This window comes from Narcine bancroftii, chromosome 3, assembly GCF_036971445.1.
Source record: "Narcine bancroftii isolate sNarBan1 chromosome 3, sNarBan1.hap1, whole genome shotgun sequence".
Taxonomy (NCBI): domain Eukaryota; kingdom Metazoa; phylum Chordata; class Chondrichthyes; order Torpediniformes; family Narcinidae; genus Narcine; species Narcine bancroftii.
In genome coordinates, this window is record NC_091471.1 from 185,897,205 (window position 1) to 185,918,384 (window position 21,180).

Here is a 21,180-nt window from a genome sequence, read left to right on the forward strand (position 1 = left end):
CTGTTTCCATGCTACATGTCTAAGTTTTAAAAAAACACTCAGGTTCCCATCCCCCTGCCAACTTAGTTCTCCTGTGTTCTCCATCATTTGACAATAATAATTGGCTTTGGGTGAGCAGTTCCTGGGCTAACAGGATAACTTGGGTTTACAATGAGGCTGTACATAAAAGTGTTTAAATGAATCTTTTAGCCCACTATCTATCCTCTCTCATTGTTCAATACTTACACAACTTACACTGCAGATATCTTTTTATGCAGATAGAAACTGGACCAATTGGAAAAATGGCTCCTGAGGTATCCTAGATGTAAAATTGTTCTCTCTATGCTTGCTTTTTAACTAAAGATTTCAAGATGATGAGACAATATGGCTGGAACAACCCTCAACTAATTGGATTACATTGACCTGGTTAATTTTACATATTTTCTTTTGTCCAAAACCAGCAGAAAACACTTCTGTTGGAAGGTCACCGATCTGAAATATTTACTGTATGTGTTACTTGACCCTGCTGTATCTGCTTCTTCCTTTTAACATTATCCACAATATACCTGTATTACCACCAGTCCCATCACTATCTCCTATAGATAAAAATTAACCAAAAAATGTATCTGATTTCACTCGTGTCATTGTTCTGTTTGCTTGTTTACACATTCCCTGGTCCTTTGTACTAGCTGGTGCCATCCTGCCATCGTGAACTGATGTTGCCCTCTGCCACTGATCATGAGAAGGATGAACCAGCCCTGGGACCACTAATAGCTGCAGTATTCATTTAGTTTTATTTCCAGGTCTGGTCATCATGAACATATGGAATTAACTTTTGAAAGGAAAGCTAACTGCTGGAAAATGTGAAAAGAAATGGAGTGAATAGAAATGTCCCATGGCCATGGATTTGTACACACAGCAACAGGACTTTGAGCCCACCATCCATGCTGAAAGGTAACTCTATAAAGCAGTGCCTATCTATCATCATTGCCACGTTAATTCTAACATGCAAGGCAGATCAACAGTAATCTCTAAATAAAATTTGACATTGTGAACAGTCTTGATAGCACTCCAGGTGTCTCTCACTCAACCATCTTTACAGAACATCCATGTTTATTTGATTTGACTTGCTTACTGAATGGATTCCTTCAAAGAGAAGATTTAAACCTCAGATCAATGGATAGAAGAGCTGTATAGGTTAGGACTGACCTGTGTCCACCGGTTTATGTGGCTTCTCTTTCTGCAGTAGTTTGGGCCCAAGTAAGCCAATAATAATGGCTCCAATTGGAGCTGTGATGAGAATTCCAAGAAATGCCAGTGTGAGAACACTCATCCCATATTCTACCGCAGTGTTTTCATTCCGGATTCGTGCCATGTCCAAAGCTACTGACCCGATAGCAGCCTGCTCAGCACAAAAGACAATGTATAATACAAAATATTCAGTTATTTTGGCAGCAGGGCACATCATGAAACCTTAGGATGATCGCAGCATCAATAACATCTCTTTGGCTCCTGGAAAGATCCTTTACCAAATCTACAAAATGCCACTGCATTATTTTTCATCCTGACTCATGAGCCATGGTAGTGGTTTGATTTCAGTAGAGAGCAATGTAAAGCATACACAGCCCAAAAGATCATGTCATTTCCCAAATTGGAAAGCAGTTAGCAGACCCAGAGATACTGCAAATACTGGAATCAGGACCAAGGAAAACATATTGCTGGAGGAAGTTAGCGTGTTGGTGGGGGGGGGATTCGTAGTTTCGAGTCAAGATTCTGCATCAGGATTGAAGAGGATAAGTAACTGGTATAAGGGGAGGGAATGAATTTGGAGACTGGTAGATTGCATGTAGCATTATATTCTATGTGCCTCCTGCTTGACATCTCCACCAGCCTCTCTGTGATCTGATCCTTCTCACAGCTCACTCACTACATTTCCAAATTTTGAATCATTTGAAACTTTGGAAATTTTGCCCTGTGAACCCAAGTCATTATTATGTATAAGGAATGGGGCTGATACTAAGCTGCCAGGAGCTCCTCTCCACTTCTCTCCAATCTGGGAACCCTACCCTGACTCCTGCATCTTCCCTAAAGTTGCATCTACATTGCTGCAGCCACTTTCTTTTCACTGGGCTTGAATGCTGATGACAAAGCTTATTATCCGGCGTTCATGAACAGTCCTCTGAAAGTCCATTTAGTTAAAACAACTGCATTTCCTTCAATCTTCCATCTTCAAAAAAAAACTCCAAGTTATTTTGACACAGTTCACCTTCACAAACCATGCTAGCTTTCTCTAATCAACCCATATTTGATTGCTATTTCTGACCTTGATTATTCTCTCTGGAACTTTCCTGGCCAAGCTTAAACTGATTATGACCGAGTTTATGCCAAGGTACCTTTTGAACATTTTGCAGTATTCCAGTCCTCAAAAGAACCTGGTGTGGTAAACCACTGTATGTCTGTTTAACTGTCTGGACACATCCCTTGGCTGACTGTACCTGTGGCTCCTCCCACAGACTCCTGTCCCATAGCCCTCTCCCAGTTCAGGACAGTCGACCAGCGTGGATGTGCTTCCATTCTATTGCTAATATAAGCCTATCAGTTTTACATAACCTAGTCTTTTGGAGTTATTGATGGTGCATCACCTGTCATTTGTGAGATTATGACTGGATTAAGGCAAGGATGAGAGGCCCTCAGGGAATTAAAAAATTGGCAATAAAGACCTCAAACAGGAGATTGTGGAATCTAAATGGGACATGAAATGTCCTTAGAGGTAAACAAAAAAATCTGCAGATGATGGGGTTGAGTTCAATACACATAAGTGCTGGAGAAACTCAGCAGATCATGTAGCATCCATAGGAAGTAAAAGGCAGTCAACATTTCCGCCCTGAGCCCATTGTTGGGTATCAGCATAAAACAGATGCCTGAATAAAACTGTGGGAGTGGCGAGAGGAGAGGATGAGAAGAAAAATGTCCTTGAAAGTAGAATTAAAGTAAATCTCAAGGCATTTTGTACATTACTCACATTAAAAATAAAAACATAATAATTAGGGAGTGTATAGCACCACACACAATGAGGAAATTTATGCTTGAGGACAGAGAACATGAGCAAATTAGTAAATGAACAATTTGCATTGTTATTCACCAAGGAGAAGGAGATGGGAAGAGTGAGAGCAGTGTGGGGAATGATAATGTGCAAGACAATTTTGAGATCAAGAAAGAGATGGTGCAGGGTCCTATGAAGAGAGTCGAAGTGGACAGGTCACCAGGATCTAATAGGACATATCCCAGGTTATCGAAAGAGGCAAGGAAGGAGATTGCTGGGACTTTGACAGACCTTTGTGTCCTCACTAGCAACAGGCAAGGTCCCAGAGAATGGGAAAGTAGCTATTGTTGTTCCTTTGTTGGAGTAGGGATAATCCAGAAAATTGTAGAGCAGTGAGCCTTATAACAGTGGTAGGGAATATAGTGGAAGATATTGGGGATTGGATTTATGTGCATTTAGAAAGCCATGACCTCATAAGGATTAAACAACAAAGTCTGGAGATGTTGGGGTTCAGTGCAATGCACAAATATACTGGAGAAACTCATCAGGTCATGCAGCATCCACAGGAAGTAAACACTAACCAACATTTCAGGACTGGGCTCTTCATCAGGTACATGAAAAAGCAGGCAGACTCCTGAATGAAAAGGTGGAGGGGAAGAGAGAGGGGCAGGGTGAGGAGCAAGGCTAACAGATAAGAGGTTGTGGGTGGATATAGTGGTAGGGTAGAAGAGAAAAAAAGCTGAGAAGTGATGGGTGAGAGTGCCAAGGGAAGCTCTCTGTTGGAAAGAAGGCAAGAGGGCTGGATGAAAGGAGACAGAAGGATAGGAAAAGAGAGAGACATAGGGGAGGGATTTAACAGAAATTGGAGATCAATGCCATCTGTGGAGACTGCCAAAACAGAAAATAAAGTTGTTATGATTAATTGATGGCCTCAGTTGGCAGCATGAGGCCATGAACAAACATGTTGGAGGAAATGATTTGTGAAATTAAAGTGGTTGCCACACTGATATGTCTGTCTATGGCTTTGTACTGCCATACTGAGGCCACCCGCAAATTGGAGGAACAACACCTTATATTCATGCCTCATGGCTTTTTGCTCTGTTCAAAAACCCTTGATTGGTACACATCGTAAAATTCTAGTCAGCTTCCAAGAGAAACCTGGATCCTTTGTATAAGGAACTTTGGAAAAAAAAGACTGTGTAGAAAAGCTTCAAGGAAGAATCCTTTTTGTTCACAATTTCCCCATCTGTTTTCTCTCTACCGGTTTAACAATCTGACTGACTATGGAAACTCATTCAAATATGAAAACTTTGCCAGGTGCTCTTCAGTGAAAGTTAGTATTGCTGGTCTAATTAGGTCAGGAGACACAGCCTTATAAGGACTACACCAGACGCAGAAAGGACAATCACAAAGCTGGGGTTTGTGACAATCAATTCTCAAAGGGGTGACATTTTTTTTGTATCACAAGTTGGAAAGTTTTGTAACATAACTACATATAGGACTGTACAAATGGAGCCATCACCAGTGAGAGAGCAAATAACATGGGGTCTGAATTTACAGTTAGTAATGAAGTCAAAGCCATGTAAGAATGTTAATGTCTAAATGTTGCACCAGTGCTTCGGTACTTTAGCAGTTACACTTCTGTTAATCATGTCACTTTATCCTATTTGTAGTATTTTATATTATGTTGCTTAGATTCAGTAAACTTTGAAAATAATTCCTGAGTTGAGCTGTGCTGTGAGTTTTGCCACACGGCACCCAATTGGGTACAGTGAACATGTATCAGTGAGGACTATTTACCACCCTTCAAACAAATCCTATCCTTGCCTTTCCCTCTCCTCACACAACTGAGCCACTCCAGGCACAATGTTCTGAGTAGATACTAATTCCTTCTCTGCATGTACACTCAAAGATGTGTCTAATTCATTCAATTACCCTGTAAACAAATTCTATTGTCCATTTTCAAAGGTACAGAATTTTGAATCAATTTGGCAAAGGTCTCTGACTATGTAACACACAAGGCACATCTACAGATAAAATTTACTGTCATGTAATAAAACAGAAATGTAATATTACACAAAATTGCCATTAGTCTGTCATAAGGCAAATATTGGCCATTAACATTGCCCAGCACCCCTTACAGTCAAAGAAAGAGAAGCAAAAGAGAGTCCCCCTAGAGCAGGAGTGGCCAAACCTGCTTAATGTAAGAGCCACATACGATAAACTTCAGATGTTTGAGAGCCTCAAGACATGAAAAAATATTACAAGCACATTTTTACTCTTACATGCATTTTGTTACAAAAAATTGTATAAATATTAAGAAATATATGTATGTAATAATAGTTATTCATATACTGTATGAAGTTTTTGAACTGCTAATTTGTATGTTTCAATAATCAAAAAATACACATACCTTATATGTGCATGTAACAGTCAAATTTTGTGGACCAATTTTTAGGACAAAATTTAGGGGTTTGACTCTTACATGCATACTACTTTTGACTGTGGTAAGTACCTGTGTCATTCGAGGTGGAGGGAACTTGGATGGGTGAGTGGGTGGCTAGGACTGGGTGGTAAGCCAACGATTGAGGTGTTAGGAGCTCCAATGGGCGCGCAAGCAGGGCCTTGGTGAGACTCCACAGTCAAGGCTTTGGGAGGTTGGATGGCTGGTGGGGGGGGGGGGGGAGAAGGGGGTGGTGGTGGTGACATAGGCGAGAGTCTGTGGTCAGAGCATCAGGAGCTCCGGTGGGTGGGCATAGAGCCTAGTCACCGAGGTTTCGTGGATTCACCTCCAGAGCCGCCGCAGTCTCTGCAGCCTTACAAGATTCCAAATCCAGCCATTGGCAACTGAGCTCAGATCCAAATCTCCAACATGATGAGGAAGCCTTCAGCGCCCAGGGGCCTTCAAGAGCCCTCCCTGCCTCATGATCTTCTTGAATCTTACTTCTGATACCTGGTTCTCAGAAGCCAGTCTCCAGCAGCCTGCAGTCTGGTGTGAATTTTGACCTCAAGTCACTAGCAACCCACAGTCTGTGTAGGTTCCTCATCTGCAAGTTGCTAACAGCTCACCACTTATGTGTGTCCTTCAGTCTTAGAGTCCCTCGCTGATCTGCTACCATGGTCTCTGCCCTTAGGTTGTCTCCTCTGCTTCTTCTCAACAGGTTGGGGTGGGGGTTAGTGTTCTCCCTGTTACTAGTGCCCTGTGCAGTCGGCTGCTTGCCCTGTGTCTGCTGAACACAGGTGCTCCCACTTTGGGCCCAGACTCTGGATTGATGATTTTAAATAAAATGTGATTGGATCCTTTAACAGGCCATTTAAAGCCTATATGGACTCATCGGCAGTTGAACTAAGCGGTAGGACCCTGTAGGAGAGCCCTGTGTCTTTGCTTTCCTGCTCTCCCCGGGTTTACTCATTTTGTTTTGAAAGAACCAAATAAAGATTGAAAGGTCTATATCAGGCAGTCAAGTAAATGCATTGCTTCAGAGCAACTGGCATTACAAGGGTCAATTCTTCACACTGAAATACAGTGAAAAGACCATGAAAAATCAATAGGGTTTGTCATGGAAAGAGTGGAGAACACAAATTCCTTGGTATGCATATAAAGGGTATTATGCAAATCAAGATTTTGAACATAATCCCAAGCTTTAACAGGATATTAACTGAAAAGTGCCTTTTTGCTATGAGCCATTTGTAATTGGCTAGCCAGGGAATGTGACAGTCTATTCTAGTGATTTCCAAAGTGGGTGCTGCCGCCTCCTGTGAGCAGTGGAAATGTCCAAGGGGTCAGTGCGGGAAAAGGGTGCTTTTTGGGGTAAAAGGGGAAGTTCTGAATCTTCAATCTTGTTATTATTCAGTCTGCTGCAAAGTTTAATGAAGAAACCAGTGCATTAATTTTCTGGTCAGACTCAGGGTGGCAGTAGAACAAAATAAATGGCGACTGTAGAGTTGTCGAAAGAACCAAAGACTTATTGGTCCAAACCAAGGCTTTTATTAGCAAAAGACAGGAGCTCTTCACAGGTGGCCGACCAGTCTGGAATGATCCGACCTGGCTAGAGACACAACCTTTTAAGGCCCAGTCAGTAGGCGTGGCTAAGCTCTCAGCCAATCGCTGTAAGCACAGTCATTACACTCTAGATACTGTAACTATATACATTGGTTATAGGTCTGTACTATCACATTGACAAGGCATTTTTGCAAGAGCTGGTCTCAGTGGCCATCATGTTGTACTGACGTCACTACCCCGTGCTCAGTGCTGCCAATACCCCCCTCTCAGTGACGCTACTAACCTCCCCACCCCAGCTCAGCACTGATACTAACCCCCTCCCCCACCAGTGCCGTTGTATGGGGGGAGGCGCTTATGATGTGGCCTGGGGTCCAAAGGGCGGCAGCCCGAAAATGGGAACCACTGGTCTATTCTGAATGAGTTTAAAGGTAACAATCAATGATCATTCTCCACTACACATCTGTTGTAGAGAACACAAACTCACAACATCTCTTCATTAGTCAGGTCGACACTTACACTTCCTCAGGAGGTTGAGGAGAGCAAGGTTACCGGCCCCCATTTTGACAACATTTTACAGGAGTATAATTGAAAGTGTCCTATCTGGCTGTATAATTGAGTGTGGGACAGTAGCTGCAAAGCATCAGACTGGAAGTCAATATAAGAGGATCATCAAAATGCCCGAGAAGATAACTGGAGTCTCTGTTTCCTCTACTGACAACATTTACCAGGAGTGTTACTTAAATAGGGCTTGAAGAAATTTTGAGGACCCTTTTCATTTATCACACATTATCTTTGATCTACTCCCATCAGGAAGGAGGAACAAGCTCATCAAAATCAGGACTGTCAGGTTGAGAGGTTGTAATGGAGTAAATTATTCCAAAATATTTATATGTATTTATTTGATATTTTATGTTATATGTACATTCAGTTGATAAGTAAGTTGGACTAACCTGAACTGTGGCTTTAGGAACCCAAGCCAAGGAAATAAAAAGTTTTTCTTTCATGTTAAATCCAGAGCAGTGCACCATTAAGAATGTAACCAAGATTCTGACTACAAGAGCGATGCTTAGAGTTGCAACTCCAAGACCTAGAGAGAAAAAATATCAGATTATTCAAACTCAACAAGTTCAGATTGCAAACATTATTTATTAACCGGTGAATAAAAATGATCCTCAACATTCATCATAAAGGTTTTCAGCTTGCAACCAAAAACCCACTTTATTAAACAAAAACAGAAAATCCTGGAAATACTCAGAAAAACAGACAGTATCTATGCAGAGAGAAAGTGTTAATGTTTCAGGTGTTTCAAACAGGTGTCAATCATATCAATTCCCAAGAGTGCAGTAATCTGCCTCAATGACTATTGACCAGTAGCACTTGCATCAATAATGATGAAGTGCTTTGAAAGGCTAGTGTTGAAGCATATCAGCTCCTGACTGAGCGGTGACATGGATACGTTCCAGTTCGCCTATCATAGCAACAGGTCTATGGCGGTTATCATCTCATTGGCTCTGCACAAAACTCTGGAACAGGTGGAGAGTAAAGATGCATTCATCAGGATGCTCTTTATTAACTACAGTCCGGCATTTAATACCTCCATCCCCTCAAAACTGTCAGCAAATTCCAAGGCCTGGGACTCAACACCCCACTGTGTAATTGGATCCTTGATTTCCTCATCTCCAGACCACAATCAGTGAGGATTGGTAAAAACATCCCCACAAACTCCATCAGTGCTGGAGCACCACAGGGCTACATTCTTCAGGACTGGCGCCAAGGTGTGGGGGGGGGGCATTTGCAGGCATTGCCCCCCCAAAATGAGGTGACCCACACCTGCAGCATTGGTGTCGCTAGCATCACTAGTCTCCACACGATATAAGCAGCGTGTTAGTGTTACATCAGAGGGAGGGAGAAGATTGACAGCAGCAGCGCACAGAGGAGGTTCATGGTAGGTAGGTAGGTACCACCACCACCTCCCCCCACCCACTGAGCACGTTTTCAAATGTCAGATTGTGCCTTTCTCCCTCCCCCATCCCACCCCCACGGTTACCCTAATGATCCTTGATTAGACTTGTTCTGACGCCGACTCTAGCGTTCTTAGCCCCTGCTGCACTCACTTTACACCTATGACTGTGTGGCTAGGTACAATAACACCATCTACAAATTCATTGCTGATACCACAGTAAATGTGTTGTATAAGAAATCAGCATAGAGGAGGGAGATTGAAAACGTGGCTGAATGGTGCACCAACAACAACCTGATACTCAATGTCACCAAAACTAAGGAGCTGATTGTTGACTTCAGAAAGGGAAAGCCAGAGGTTTACAATCCAGTGATCACCGGTGGAATCAGAGGTGGAGGGGGTGAGCAAATTCAATTTCCTAGAAGTCACATTGCACACCAATGCATCATGAAGAAAGCATGTCAGTGCTTCTACTTCCTCAGGAGTTTTCGGAGGTTTGGTATATCATCAGAAACTCTAGTAATTTTCTACCGAGGTGTGGTGGAAAGTGTGCTGACCGCTGTATCACAGTCTGGTATGGGAACACAAATAGCGGAGCATAAAGCCCTTCAAAAGGTAGTGGACACAGCCCAGCTCATCACAGGCAAAACCCTCCCCAATATTGAGTACATCTACAGGGAACTCTGCCGCCAGAGAGCTGCAGCAATCATGAAGGGATCCACATCATCCAGCACATGCTCTGTGTTCTCGCTGCTACCATCAGGAAAGAGGTATAGGCACCACAAGACCCACACCACAAGGTTCAGGAACAGCTACTACCCCTCCACCATCAGACTCCTCAATGACAAACTCAATCAGGGACTCATATAGACTTACTTTTGGACTTTATTGATTTTTTTATTCCCTCTGTATTTCATAGTTTGTTTACATTTTTTATCTGTTTACATTTCTTTATTTGTTTACATGTGTACATTGTGTGTAGCTTTTTACCATCATCAAGTGGTAATTCTGCCTCACCTGCAGGAAAAAGAATCTCAAGGTTGTATGTGATGTCATATATGTTTTCTAACAATAAATCTAAATCCAAATATAATCTTCTAAACTGAACTAGAATAGAATACAGTGGAAATATAGTGCAATTTAAATTGCAGAGATAGGGTTGTTGGTCAGAGAAAGCCTGTGAAGAATAATAAGGATGAAGATCTGAATAATATTAATGAAGTTAGTGGTGATGGTGAACACTGGCTAATTGCATCTGATCTTCTGTATTTGATGTAAACGAATGAAGGCAGAGAATTAAAACATTGCTTCAACTATGAGGTACAATATACAGGTAGTCCTCAACTTCTGATCTACTTGAGTTACGTCCACCCCCACAAACAACCAAATATTTAGACAATCTTTATTAAAACTATGTACAAATTCATATTATGTATTAAAAGTACTGTATACAGTGGTCCACACTCCCAGCGGCAGCCCAAAGTCCCCACTCCCAATTCCCTGTGGCAGCTCGAGATCCCTGTTTCCTGACTCATGACCAAACCCAAGTTACAACCAATCCTCCAGGTTGAAATCAGGGACTAAACCTGTACTGCAAGTGTGCTGAAAATCTGAAATAAAAGAAGGTGGGAATTAACCAACATGTCTGGCAGCTTCTGTGGTGAGAGAACTAACCATCTGAAAAGATGAGATCCTGTTCCTTGAGTTTATGCTGAGCTCAATTTCCCGCAATTCTACTCTAATTGCCTCTCCACCCTGAATAATTGTAGGGCTCATCTTGTCCTCACCTTCCACCTTGCCAGCATTCACATTCAACACATTCAACCCAACTTCAGTAATTTCTAACTGCTTCAAGGTAATGTCACATTCAGACACAACTTCTCTACACTAGAGAAACGAAACACAGATTGAGTCAATAAGTGACCACTTTAGAGAACATTTGGATTCATTTCACAAGGACAACTCTAACCTTTCAGTTTCCACCCCACTCTGCTGTCTGCCTTTGATCTCCTGAAAGGCCACACCAGAATAAGTTCATCTTCTAGGTTCACCATGAAGCAGCCCCCCAAGATTTAATTTCAATTCAATAACTAATTTCCTCTGTTTACAGTACAAATGGTTAGTTCTTATAAAAGATCATCAACCTGTAACATTTACTCCTTTTTTCTCTTACCACAGATGCTGCTTGACCTAATGAGTAATTCCAGATCTCTTTTATTTCAGATTTGCAGCAACCTGCAGTATTTTTTTATCCCACTGTTCCAGCACACTTTCCCCTTTCCCTTTTGCTCTCCTTTTTTCTCTCCTGTGTTAGAGGCAGTTAAAGTACATTTAATAAAACTGTGAAACAATGATCATGTCATTAAGTACATTTCATGACATGTTTAATAATTTAGTTTCTTACCAACTGTATATGGATTCAGAGAAGCAACAGATATTTCTGCTCCAATCAGTCCGAAGAGTAGTGGCTGAAAAATGGCCCAGGCATTGGCAGTGATACCTTCAGCTCCCCCCTAGGTCAAAGACAAGCAGAAAGAAATGTTACACATGTCAGTGAGAAAAGTGGAGGGTTATGCAGTGGGGAAATTCTAGGCAGTTATTAGAGTAGGTTAACACAGAGTCAGCTCAACACTGTGGCCCAAAGGACTTGTACTGTGCTGTAGATTTCTATGTTCTATTAAAGGAGCAACAAGGTGGTGGGTGGACCTTCAGTATCACATGAAACAACAGAAGCATAAAAGAGCATTGGCCTCACAATCAGATTAACCCCAATGCAAAGCTGCAGCATAGGAATGACTGGAGCTAAATCCACAATAAAAATATTGTAAATGTCCTAGAACAGTGTTTCCTAAGCTTATCACCAAATCTGAATCTCATTCAATGCCGATTGGAGAACTGGGTAAAGAAATACTTTAAAGACATGTGTTAATGTGATGATGAAATAAACACCCTATATCCAGTTCACATAAAGGTCCAATTCAGAGATCCTGAGAACTCTGGTTAGAGAAGCCTCATGCAAAACCCCACTGGGGGTGGGGGTGGGGGGCAGGAACCCTCCTAAATTTCTGGGGAGGGCATATTCCAGAGAATTTAGACCACGTTATGAAAGGCCTGGGAGGTCCTGCCTTCCTGGGAATTTTACCTGGGTCTACGTAGGGTCACCACAGTGATGTAAAAAGGACTAGTATCCTAGAATATACATCCGCACGTGCCCTTTTATTGCAATTTTCCCACATAAAATATCTCAAGACCTTCACATCTCATCGTCTCTCACTCCATTTCCTCAGACTGATTGCTGCTGTAATCTTTCCAAGAGCTGAGTTTTGAATGAATTAATGAAGGTTATTGTCATGTATACTGTACAGATATAATGGGTCTTACTTCTGTATCGTCTTAAGTACATAAAACACACAATTAATCACAAATATATAATTAAAAACAACAACAATATAAAAGAAATTTGAAAATAATAAATATTCACAGTTGGTCATAAGACAAAAGAATGTGCTCAGCCAGTAGTACAGGGAGGTTCAAGAGCCTGAGAGCTAGAGGATAAAACTTCTGTTCCTGAACTTAATGGTACTGGACTCCAGGCTTCTAAACCCTCTCCCTGAACTGACTGTGGCATCTACTGCTATGCAGTTAATCTTAACGGTAAGACACTATCTTGATGGATTTTCTCTAATGCCTCAGCTGTTAGTCTGCTGATCCACAAGCTACCAATAGTCCCAAAAATGCTCAGTATTGGAGGAAGCCTTCTTTGGCACACCATCTTTGCAAACCTTCCGATGGTGGGTTTGGAGGAAGGATGGCAAATAAGTCAGGAAGTGTAAAAAAAACCTGCGTGTTAGTTGTGGATGGGAAATGGGTACCAGAGTTTTCCACTGGCTGAAGTTTACAGAGGGTGCAGTCTGCAATGCTGGCCAAGATATCTAAACTTTGGAGGTGTCAATTAAGGGAAAAGTATTGGAATATTGGCCAAGGCTAATCTTCCAGCATTGAGGTCTCTTACATTCATGTGATCAAATATCTTGACATTCAGCTCTCAACAGAGATGGCACCACTGACAATCCAGTTTTCCATGATTGCCTTGAAGCATCAAATGAGATTCAGGAATCAAGTGTATATTCTATAAAGAATCACCTGAGTGGTTCACATGTAGCCCAGATATCTGACATTTTTGCTCTATGTTCTCCAAATTAACATTAACAACTGAAGACACCTTGAAGTTACAAACTCAATAACATACCACTTCCCCAGAGTGATCCACTAGTAATTTATGTAAAGCTTGAGAAACATGTTTTAATTTTTTGAACAATTTACAAAAACTATAGGTTTTCAGTAAATAAATAATACTTTTGCTGGATTCAAAGGAATATTGATTCTTCATTTGGAAATTATTCAAATAAAACATTTGCCTCCAATACATTGACTTAGTCACTCGTTACACTACCTTTCCATCAACCCATCCGACCCCAGCAAGAAAGGCCATGACGATGGTACAGAGCCCTCCAGAACCAGGGAATCCAAAGAGTCCTGTAGCAAAAATAGCAAAGATAGCCAAACCCAGGAGGAGGTAGGAACGCTTCATTACAAGATCTTCCTGCAAAGGAAGATAACAGATTAAATTCTTGTTTTAGGGCATGACAAAGTAAGGATGCACCTTTTGTTGTTATGGAAAGTAGTAAGTGAAAAGTTGTAGTGAAATCAAAATCAAGCTGTTTGTCTCAGAATTTTATCAATATTCCTGCAGTAATTTGGGAATCTAGGTTTTTTGGTGTCTAAAGTTGAACGTAAACACTTAGGACTTGAAGAACCGAATTACAGGGAAAGATTAAACAGGTTAGGTCTTTATTCCCTGAAGCACAGAAGAATGAGGGGAGTGTTGATAGAGGTGTACAAAATTATGATGGGTATAGCTAGAGTAAATGCAAGCAGGCTTTTTTTCCACTGAGATAAGATGAGATAAAAACGAGAGGACATGGGTTAAGCATAAAGGGAACATTAGGGGAACTTCTTCACGTAGAGAATGGTGGGAGCGTGGAACGAGCTGCCAATTGAATTGGTAAATGGAGGCTCAATTGTAACATTTAAGAAAAATGTGGATAGGTACATGGATGGGAGGAATATGATCCAGGTGCAGGAAAAACAGTTTGGCACAGACAAGTAAAGTTTCTGTCAATATATTCTTTCAATAAATTTTTGTGACTCCAAGTAATTGTAATTCCAAGATATCTAAATTAGGCCTTCACTATCTTAAATGGGAAATCGGAATATCCTGAAAAAGACCTCTTTAAGGGTAATAATTCACTCTTATGCAGATTTAATTTGTAGCCAGAAATCTGGCCATATTTGGTATAGAAACCCCAGGATTTGAAATAAAAAGCAAAAGATTGTCTACATATAAGGAAACAAGTTTTAGGTTGCAATGGAAAGTGGGAACAATGGAAAAGGAAGAAAGGGAATGTCATGTCCAGGAGAGATTGAATAATGGCAACTGACAGATGGTGATAAAGGTATGCCTGTGGACACGAAGGAGGAAAATTAATTCTGAAGTATGAGAAGAGGGGACAGAAAAAAAGAATGTTGTCTATGATCTCCAAGCCTGCAAATGGCTAATTCTATGAAATTCAATAATTTCATGTTGCATCCTGAAGACTGGAATGCCACAAATCAGAAGGTGGGATGTTGCTCCTCAAACTTACATTGAGCTTCATTGGTACAGTGTCGAGACCAAAGGCAGAGGGATCAGAGAAGATGCTATGACCCTTTGCATATTTAAACTATTTTGTTTTTATGTCAGATTTCTATCATCTGTAGAATTTCAATTTGGTCTACCTGCATTTTTAGAATTTACTCAAAACTCAAATTTGGATTCACATGTTGTACTTTGCTCAATTTTATCCTATAAATATATAAAATGTTCCTATCATAATTAATGACTTACAAGCTATGATTTTCTTTGCTTATCGTGTCTGCACAAATACTCAGTCTAGTTGTACCATCCAGACAAGGTTTCAATCTGGATGAATATCAAAATCCATTTCACCCACATGCAAATGATAATAATTTCAAGACAGCAATCTAATCTCTAATTCAAGGCTCAAGTAATGGTTAAAACTCTGACAGTTTTATTCCTGTTATTATTATATTACTGATCCCAGATTACAGTTTGTAATTTCATACATCAGTCATTTTTGTTCAACACAAAATTCTCCCTCTCACAAAATTCTCACAACTCAAAAAAAAAGGTTTGAGCACACAGTTGCACCAAAAAGAAGCAAGACCCCAATATCAGTTGTTTAATGTCTGAGTGAAAAAGCCAAGGAATAAAGACAATCAGTTTGCATTTGGGCTATTTGTATCAACCATACCATTTGGATTTGGAGCAATTAGTTACAAGATTTCACTTTTGATTTCCACACGTGAGGGATGAGGGATGTAGCTTCACTGCAACAGTTCTCTTTGGTGTAAACATGATCCTTTGAACCTGATATTTTTTAGGTCATGCCATCCTACTCTGGCAAGCAAGCACAAGTAGCCACAACCTGTTTGTTGTGTACACACTGATCTTGGGCACATTACTCTCTTCATGGATGCCACTGCCGAGTTGAAATGGTACAGGGTAACTGAATTATTGCAGGAATTACAGACGGAATAAGTCTGACAGTGGACAAAATCTTGACTCAAGATTTTTAAAATGGCTTTGTCTTTGTAAAGTCATCTTTGTTCAATAATGAATGTAAATTCTTACAGTACAAAATTATTAGGTCTGAGAAATGAAACATTTGATGGCCTATCTGGGTAATTAAATTGGTTGCACTGGGAATTAACCTTGTGTCTGATCCTTTGTGGCTGATACAAACTTCAATATCACCATCATATGAAAAGAATAAAGCTGAACAACTGTAACAGGAGCAACAAAAGAAACATCAGAGACTGCAGATCAAGTTCAAGTTTATACGTTACCCTATTGTACCAATACAATCTGACAAAACAGTGTTCTCCAGTCTATGGTGCAGAACAGTGCAATACACATACAAGCATAACATATGCAGACAAATGATACATATACACAGTACATACATACATATATTAAAATAAATATTATTAATTGATAGTAGAGTCATGGAGAGTTGAGTCCCAGTGAGGACAGCTTTCCCACCAGCATCTTGGGTATGATGCTGAGCAGAAGTCATTAAACAGCAGCCTGGTGTATGAGGTGCTATTCTCATGTTGGTAGGGCTCAGTGGAGTGACAAGGCTATAGCATCATCAGCGGAACGGTTCCGTCTGTGAGCGAATTTAAATGGATGGGTTCAGTGTCTCTGGGAGGTGCATTTTGATCAGTTCCATCACTAGATACTCAAAGCATTTCATAATGGAGGTCAGTGCCACTGGGTGGTAGCTGTTAAGGCCTGTCACTGTCAACCTCTTTGGTTCTGGGATGATGGTGACCGCCTTGAAACCCATGAGGATGATGAACTGCTGCAGTGACGAGTTGAAGATCTCTGTAAGGACCTCCATCAGTTGGTCTCCATAGTCCTTCAGAACCCGACCAGGTATGTTTTGAGTGGGTTCACCTTGGATAAGGTTCTCCTCATCTCAGCTGCAGCTATACAGGGAGCCCATTCATCAGGTGGACACAGATCTTTCTTCGATGTCAGCCTGTTCTTCTCTCGGTTCAGTGCATGTTTAGTCTGTCTTAAAGGGAGGCATCATCTTTGACTCACAAGGTTATCTTGTGCTCTGTTATAGTTTTGATCCCTTGCCACGTGTCTCATGTAATCAGTGTCGCACAGCTGTCTATAGATCTTCTGGGCATATCCCTGCTTTGCCTTCTGGATTGCATGGGAGAGCTCAGCCTTGGCTGATCTTAGTGCCATCTTGTCTCCTGTCCTGAAGGCTGCATCATGAAGTGCTTGGACTTCTGCATCCAACTATGGTTTCTGGTTAGCCCTGGTTGCAAAACATTTGATGATCAGTGACATCCTCAATGCATTTGTTAATGTAGCCAGTTACTGGGCTCGTGTACTCCTCAATGTTTACATGTAGTAAGTGACCGCCTCCCAAATATGCAGTCTGAGTATCCAAGGTGGGGCAAGGGGCAGATTAGTACACACCAGGAACTTTGGTGTAAACCTGATATAAGATGTTCTTTCCTCTGGTGACAAAGTTGACATGCTGTTGAAAATATGGTAGAATAGTTTTCAGGTTGGCATGGTTGAAGTCACCAATTATAATCATGCAACAGTTAGGGTGGGAAGTCTGGGCTTCCCAGATGGCATCATAGAGCTCCTTCATTGCTTCACCCACTTCCCGAAGGTGGAACGTAAACTGTGGCAATGGTGCTGGAGTCTAGAGCAAAAAGCAAACTGCTGAAGGGACTCAGCAAGTCAGGCAGCATCCATGGAGGATACAGGCAGCTGACGTTTTGCATCAACAAAGGTTTCTTGCCCCCTATTTGGTTTAATTGTGGCTTAACAAACTGATTGTGACCCTGTGGACAATGATGCAGCAATCAACCAGATTTTCTTTGCCAGTGGCTTCAAATCTTTTTTTCCTGAAGGTGTAATCTCCCAGCTCACGTGGGCCTGTCTCTGATGGCTAAACATCTTTCATACCCTGATTCATAAATATCTTGGGTCATTTGAAAATTTGTTGATCAAATAAGCAGATAACAAATGTTCCAATACCAATCTCTGTGGACTGTCACTGCTGCCTGTTTCCAAATCCATTATTAAACACTTTTCTGTCAATCAATACTGAATTCAGTGCAGCAGATTCTTCCCAAATGTAACAGATTTTAACTTGCTGCTAACTCTTTTGGTCACTTTATCAAGGTGGATAATGTCCACCAGGAGTCCTTATCCAATGTCCTGGGGATGTCTTCACAAGATTTAGTATTAACATTCTATTTGCAGAAGGCATAATGACTGCACCTGATGTGGTCTCTTTGGTCTAAGGCAGCCATTCTCATGGAGGGGGGGCACAGCACATTTAAGTAAAAGCCTGGTTTTCTTTTTACTTCACGTAAGATGAATATTTTAATCTTATTTATGTAGTTGGTAGGAGAAAAGCATGGAAGAAACCAAAAAGTGACTGCTTCACAGGGAAAGGAGGCCATAGACAAAAGAAGCTTAAGAATGGCTGTTCGGGGAGTCACGTGATGGAGTAGTGGCCGGACGGTGAACTCCAGCCCTCTCCAGAAAAGTCGGGAAAAACAAAGGAAAACACAAAGGCACAGAAATAAAAGTTACAGAAAAGTGAGTATAAAGGTGGAAAGAAGATGGCGACAAAAAAAGAAAAATCGAAAGCAACGGTAAGAAGAGAGGAAGAGAAGACAAAGGAGGAAAAAGGTGAAGGCCTTACCTGTCCGAAGAGGCCCGCTGCGGAGAGAGAAACCCGCTCCCTCAGGTCGGTAAATAATGGATTACAAAAATGGCTCGCTGAGCCGAGTAAAAGTGCGCAACCGCGCATGAAAAAAAACACACCGACGGGAGGGGGGACCAGCTGGGGAGTCGATCTCCACAGCCGGCAACGACAGCTGCAGAACACCTGCAGCAAGAAGAGACCACAAAAGACAATAGAAACAAGAAAGAAGGAAAGGGCAACAAAGAAACAACAGATGGCCAACCCAGAGGAAGAAGAAGAGGAAGAGGAAGAGTACAGTGAAATAGAAGAAGAAAAGAAAGGCAAGATAAAGAAGGTACTATCTCTTATTAAAGGATACATGGAGTCATTTAAAGAATGGCAAACACAGGAATTTAATGATTTAAGAAAAAGAATAAACAACACAGAAGAGAAAATGAATAAAATAGAGATGACCTTAACAGAAATGGGAAAGAAAATGGACAAGATGGAAGAGCGGGCAGTAGCCGCAGAAATGGAGGTAGAAGATTTAAAAAAGAAATTGGAGGAATCTAATAAAAAAACTAAAGAGACACAAGAACTACTAGCTCAAAAAATAGATACAATGGAAAATTATAACAGAAGAAATAACATAAAGATAGTGGGCCTTAAGGAAGATGAAGAAGGCAAGAATATGAGGGAGTTTATAAAAGATTCGATCCCTAAGACCCTAGGATGTCCAGAACTACAGCAAGAAATGGAAATAGAAAGGGCACATAGAGTATTGGCCTCTAAACCACAACCACAACAAAAACGAAGATCTATTGTAGTAAAATTCCTAAGATATACTACAAGAGAAAAGGTACTGGAGAAGACAATGGAAAAAGTAAGAGAGGGCAACAAACCACTGGAGTATAAAGGGCAAAAAATCTTCATTTATCCAGATATGTTTTGAACTCCTAAAGAAGAGAAAAGAGTTCAATACAGCAAAGGCGATTTTATGGAAGAAAGGGTATAAATTTATACTAAAGCATCCAGCGGTATTGAAAGTATTTATTCCAGGACAACAAAACAGACTATTCTCGGATCCAGAAGAAGCACGAAAATTTGCAGAACAATTACAAAAATAGACTGAGGGAGGAAGACGGGTAATGAGAGTAAAAATGATCACGATTGATATGTATGTGGGTAAAGACAAAAATAGACTGAGGGATGAAGACGGGTAATGAGAGTAAAAATGATCACGATTGATATGTATGCGGGTAAAGAGGTATAAGAGTGAATAGAGACAATGTGCATACGTGAATGTATCTGTACTTAGAGGAAAATATAGATAGTATAGACAAGAATTAATAAGGGAAGGTAATGGAATAGAGAGAATAAGGAGGGAATTAAAAGAGTGACCTTTGTGACATATGAAAAGTGAAATCTTTTCTGGGGGGGGCGGGGTGGGGGGAAATAGCGGTCACTGCAAAATCAGTTGATGCTTGCGAGTGGATTCGCAAATCCAAATGGAGAGGGGAGATGTGGTTGTCCGACAAGGGATAAAGGACAACTCAGGAGGGGAAGGGGAGATTGGGGATAAATAAGATAGAAATAGGAGAATAAGGAAAATGTTGGATGTTGTAGGAATGTTGTCTTATAAAGAGTTGAAAATAAGAAAACAGAAATGGAAAAGGAGGAAAGGTAATGATGGAAAAACGGAAACTATATGACTTTAAATATTAATGGAATACATAACCAAATTAAAAGGAAGAAACTACTAAATTTAAATGAATAAATGGATTCCATTAGAAAAAATAACATATAGGTTAAGAAATAATATTGAAATATTCGAACAAGTATGGGAGCCTTACATTAAATACAATAGCGAAAACCTACCGGGGACAAACATTACCTAAGTTGATGGAAGGAGAAGGAAAGAAAAGAATGGACTCAGTAGAATTTCTGGTGTATTTTTGTTGAATGACAACATTGTCTGACTGGCTTAATGCAACCTAGATTGTATACCTAAAATGGATGAGGGGGGTGGGGGTGGGGGGGTGGCTTGGGAGGAGGGGGGGGAGGAGAAAAAGTCACTGTATATGTGTGAAAAATAAATAGTGTATATCATGGCTGATGTGATTTATGGTGTGAAAAATAAAAAATTTAAAAAAATAAAAAAAAAGAATGGCTGTTCAAAATAATTTATTAACATTTGAACAGTTGAAGTACAAATATGGAATAACTCATGGTACAATGTTTGCATATCATCAATTGAAAGCTTATTTAAAGGATAAATTGGGAAACAGTTGAGATTACCTGAAGGAAGCAGCTTTGAATACATGATTACAGACACAATGATAATTAAAAGATTTATAACCAACTGCAAGATAAGGAAAATGAAATAAACTATAAACCTAAGCAGAAGTGGGAAAAGGATCTAAAAAATGAAGTATGGGAAAAGTTATGTTCTGAAACTATGAAGAATACAATAAACACAAGGTTACGCATGATACAGTATAATTGGTTACACAGGTTATATATCACCCCTCAAAAATTAAAAGAATGGGACTCAACATTATCAGATAGATGTTTTCGCTGTAAGAAGGAAATGGGAACAACACTACATGCAACTTGGGCATGTACGAAAGTAAATATGTTTTGGGAAGAATTAAATCAGATACTAAATAAAATTACAAAAAATAACATACCAAAAAAACCAGAGACTTTTTTTAAAGTAACATAAGAAGTAGAGAATTAGGCCTCAAATTGGACAAAGTGCAAAAAAGATTCATTATGATAGCCTTAGCGATAGCAAAAAAATGTATAATGTCAACTTGGAAAATGGAAGAGAGCATGAGTA

At 40.5% G+C, this 21,180-nt stretch overlaps 1 protein-coding gene across 1 annotated transcript in view; it reads right to left on the bottom strand.

Moving 5' to 3' along the window:
• Positions 1–21,180, bottom strand: part of LOC138756327 (sodium/hydrogen exchanger 9B2-like) — a 189,006-nt gene that overhangs the window by 9,245 nt on the left and 158,581 nt on the right. Inside the window, exons 9-12 of the mRNA XM_069922855.1 lie at positions 13,439–13,588; positions 11,390–11,498; positions 7,976–8,112; positions 1,189–1,381 (exon numbers count right to left, since the gene is read on the bottom strand). Coding sequence (XP_069778956.1) covers positions 1,189–1,381; positions 7,976–8,112; positions 11,390–11,498; positions 13,439–13,588 — 589 coding nt within the window. The remainder of the gene's footprint in view (positions 1–1,188; positions 1,382–7,975; positions 8,113–11,389; positions 11,499–13,438; positions 13,589–21,180) is intronic.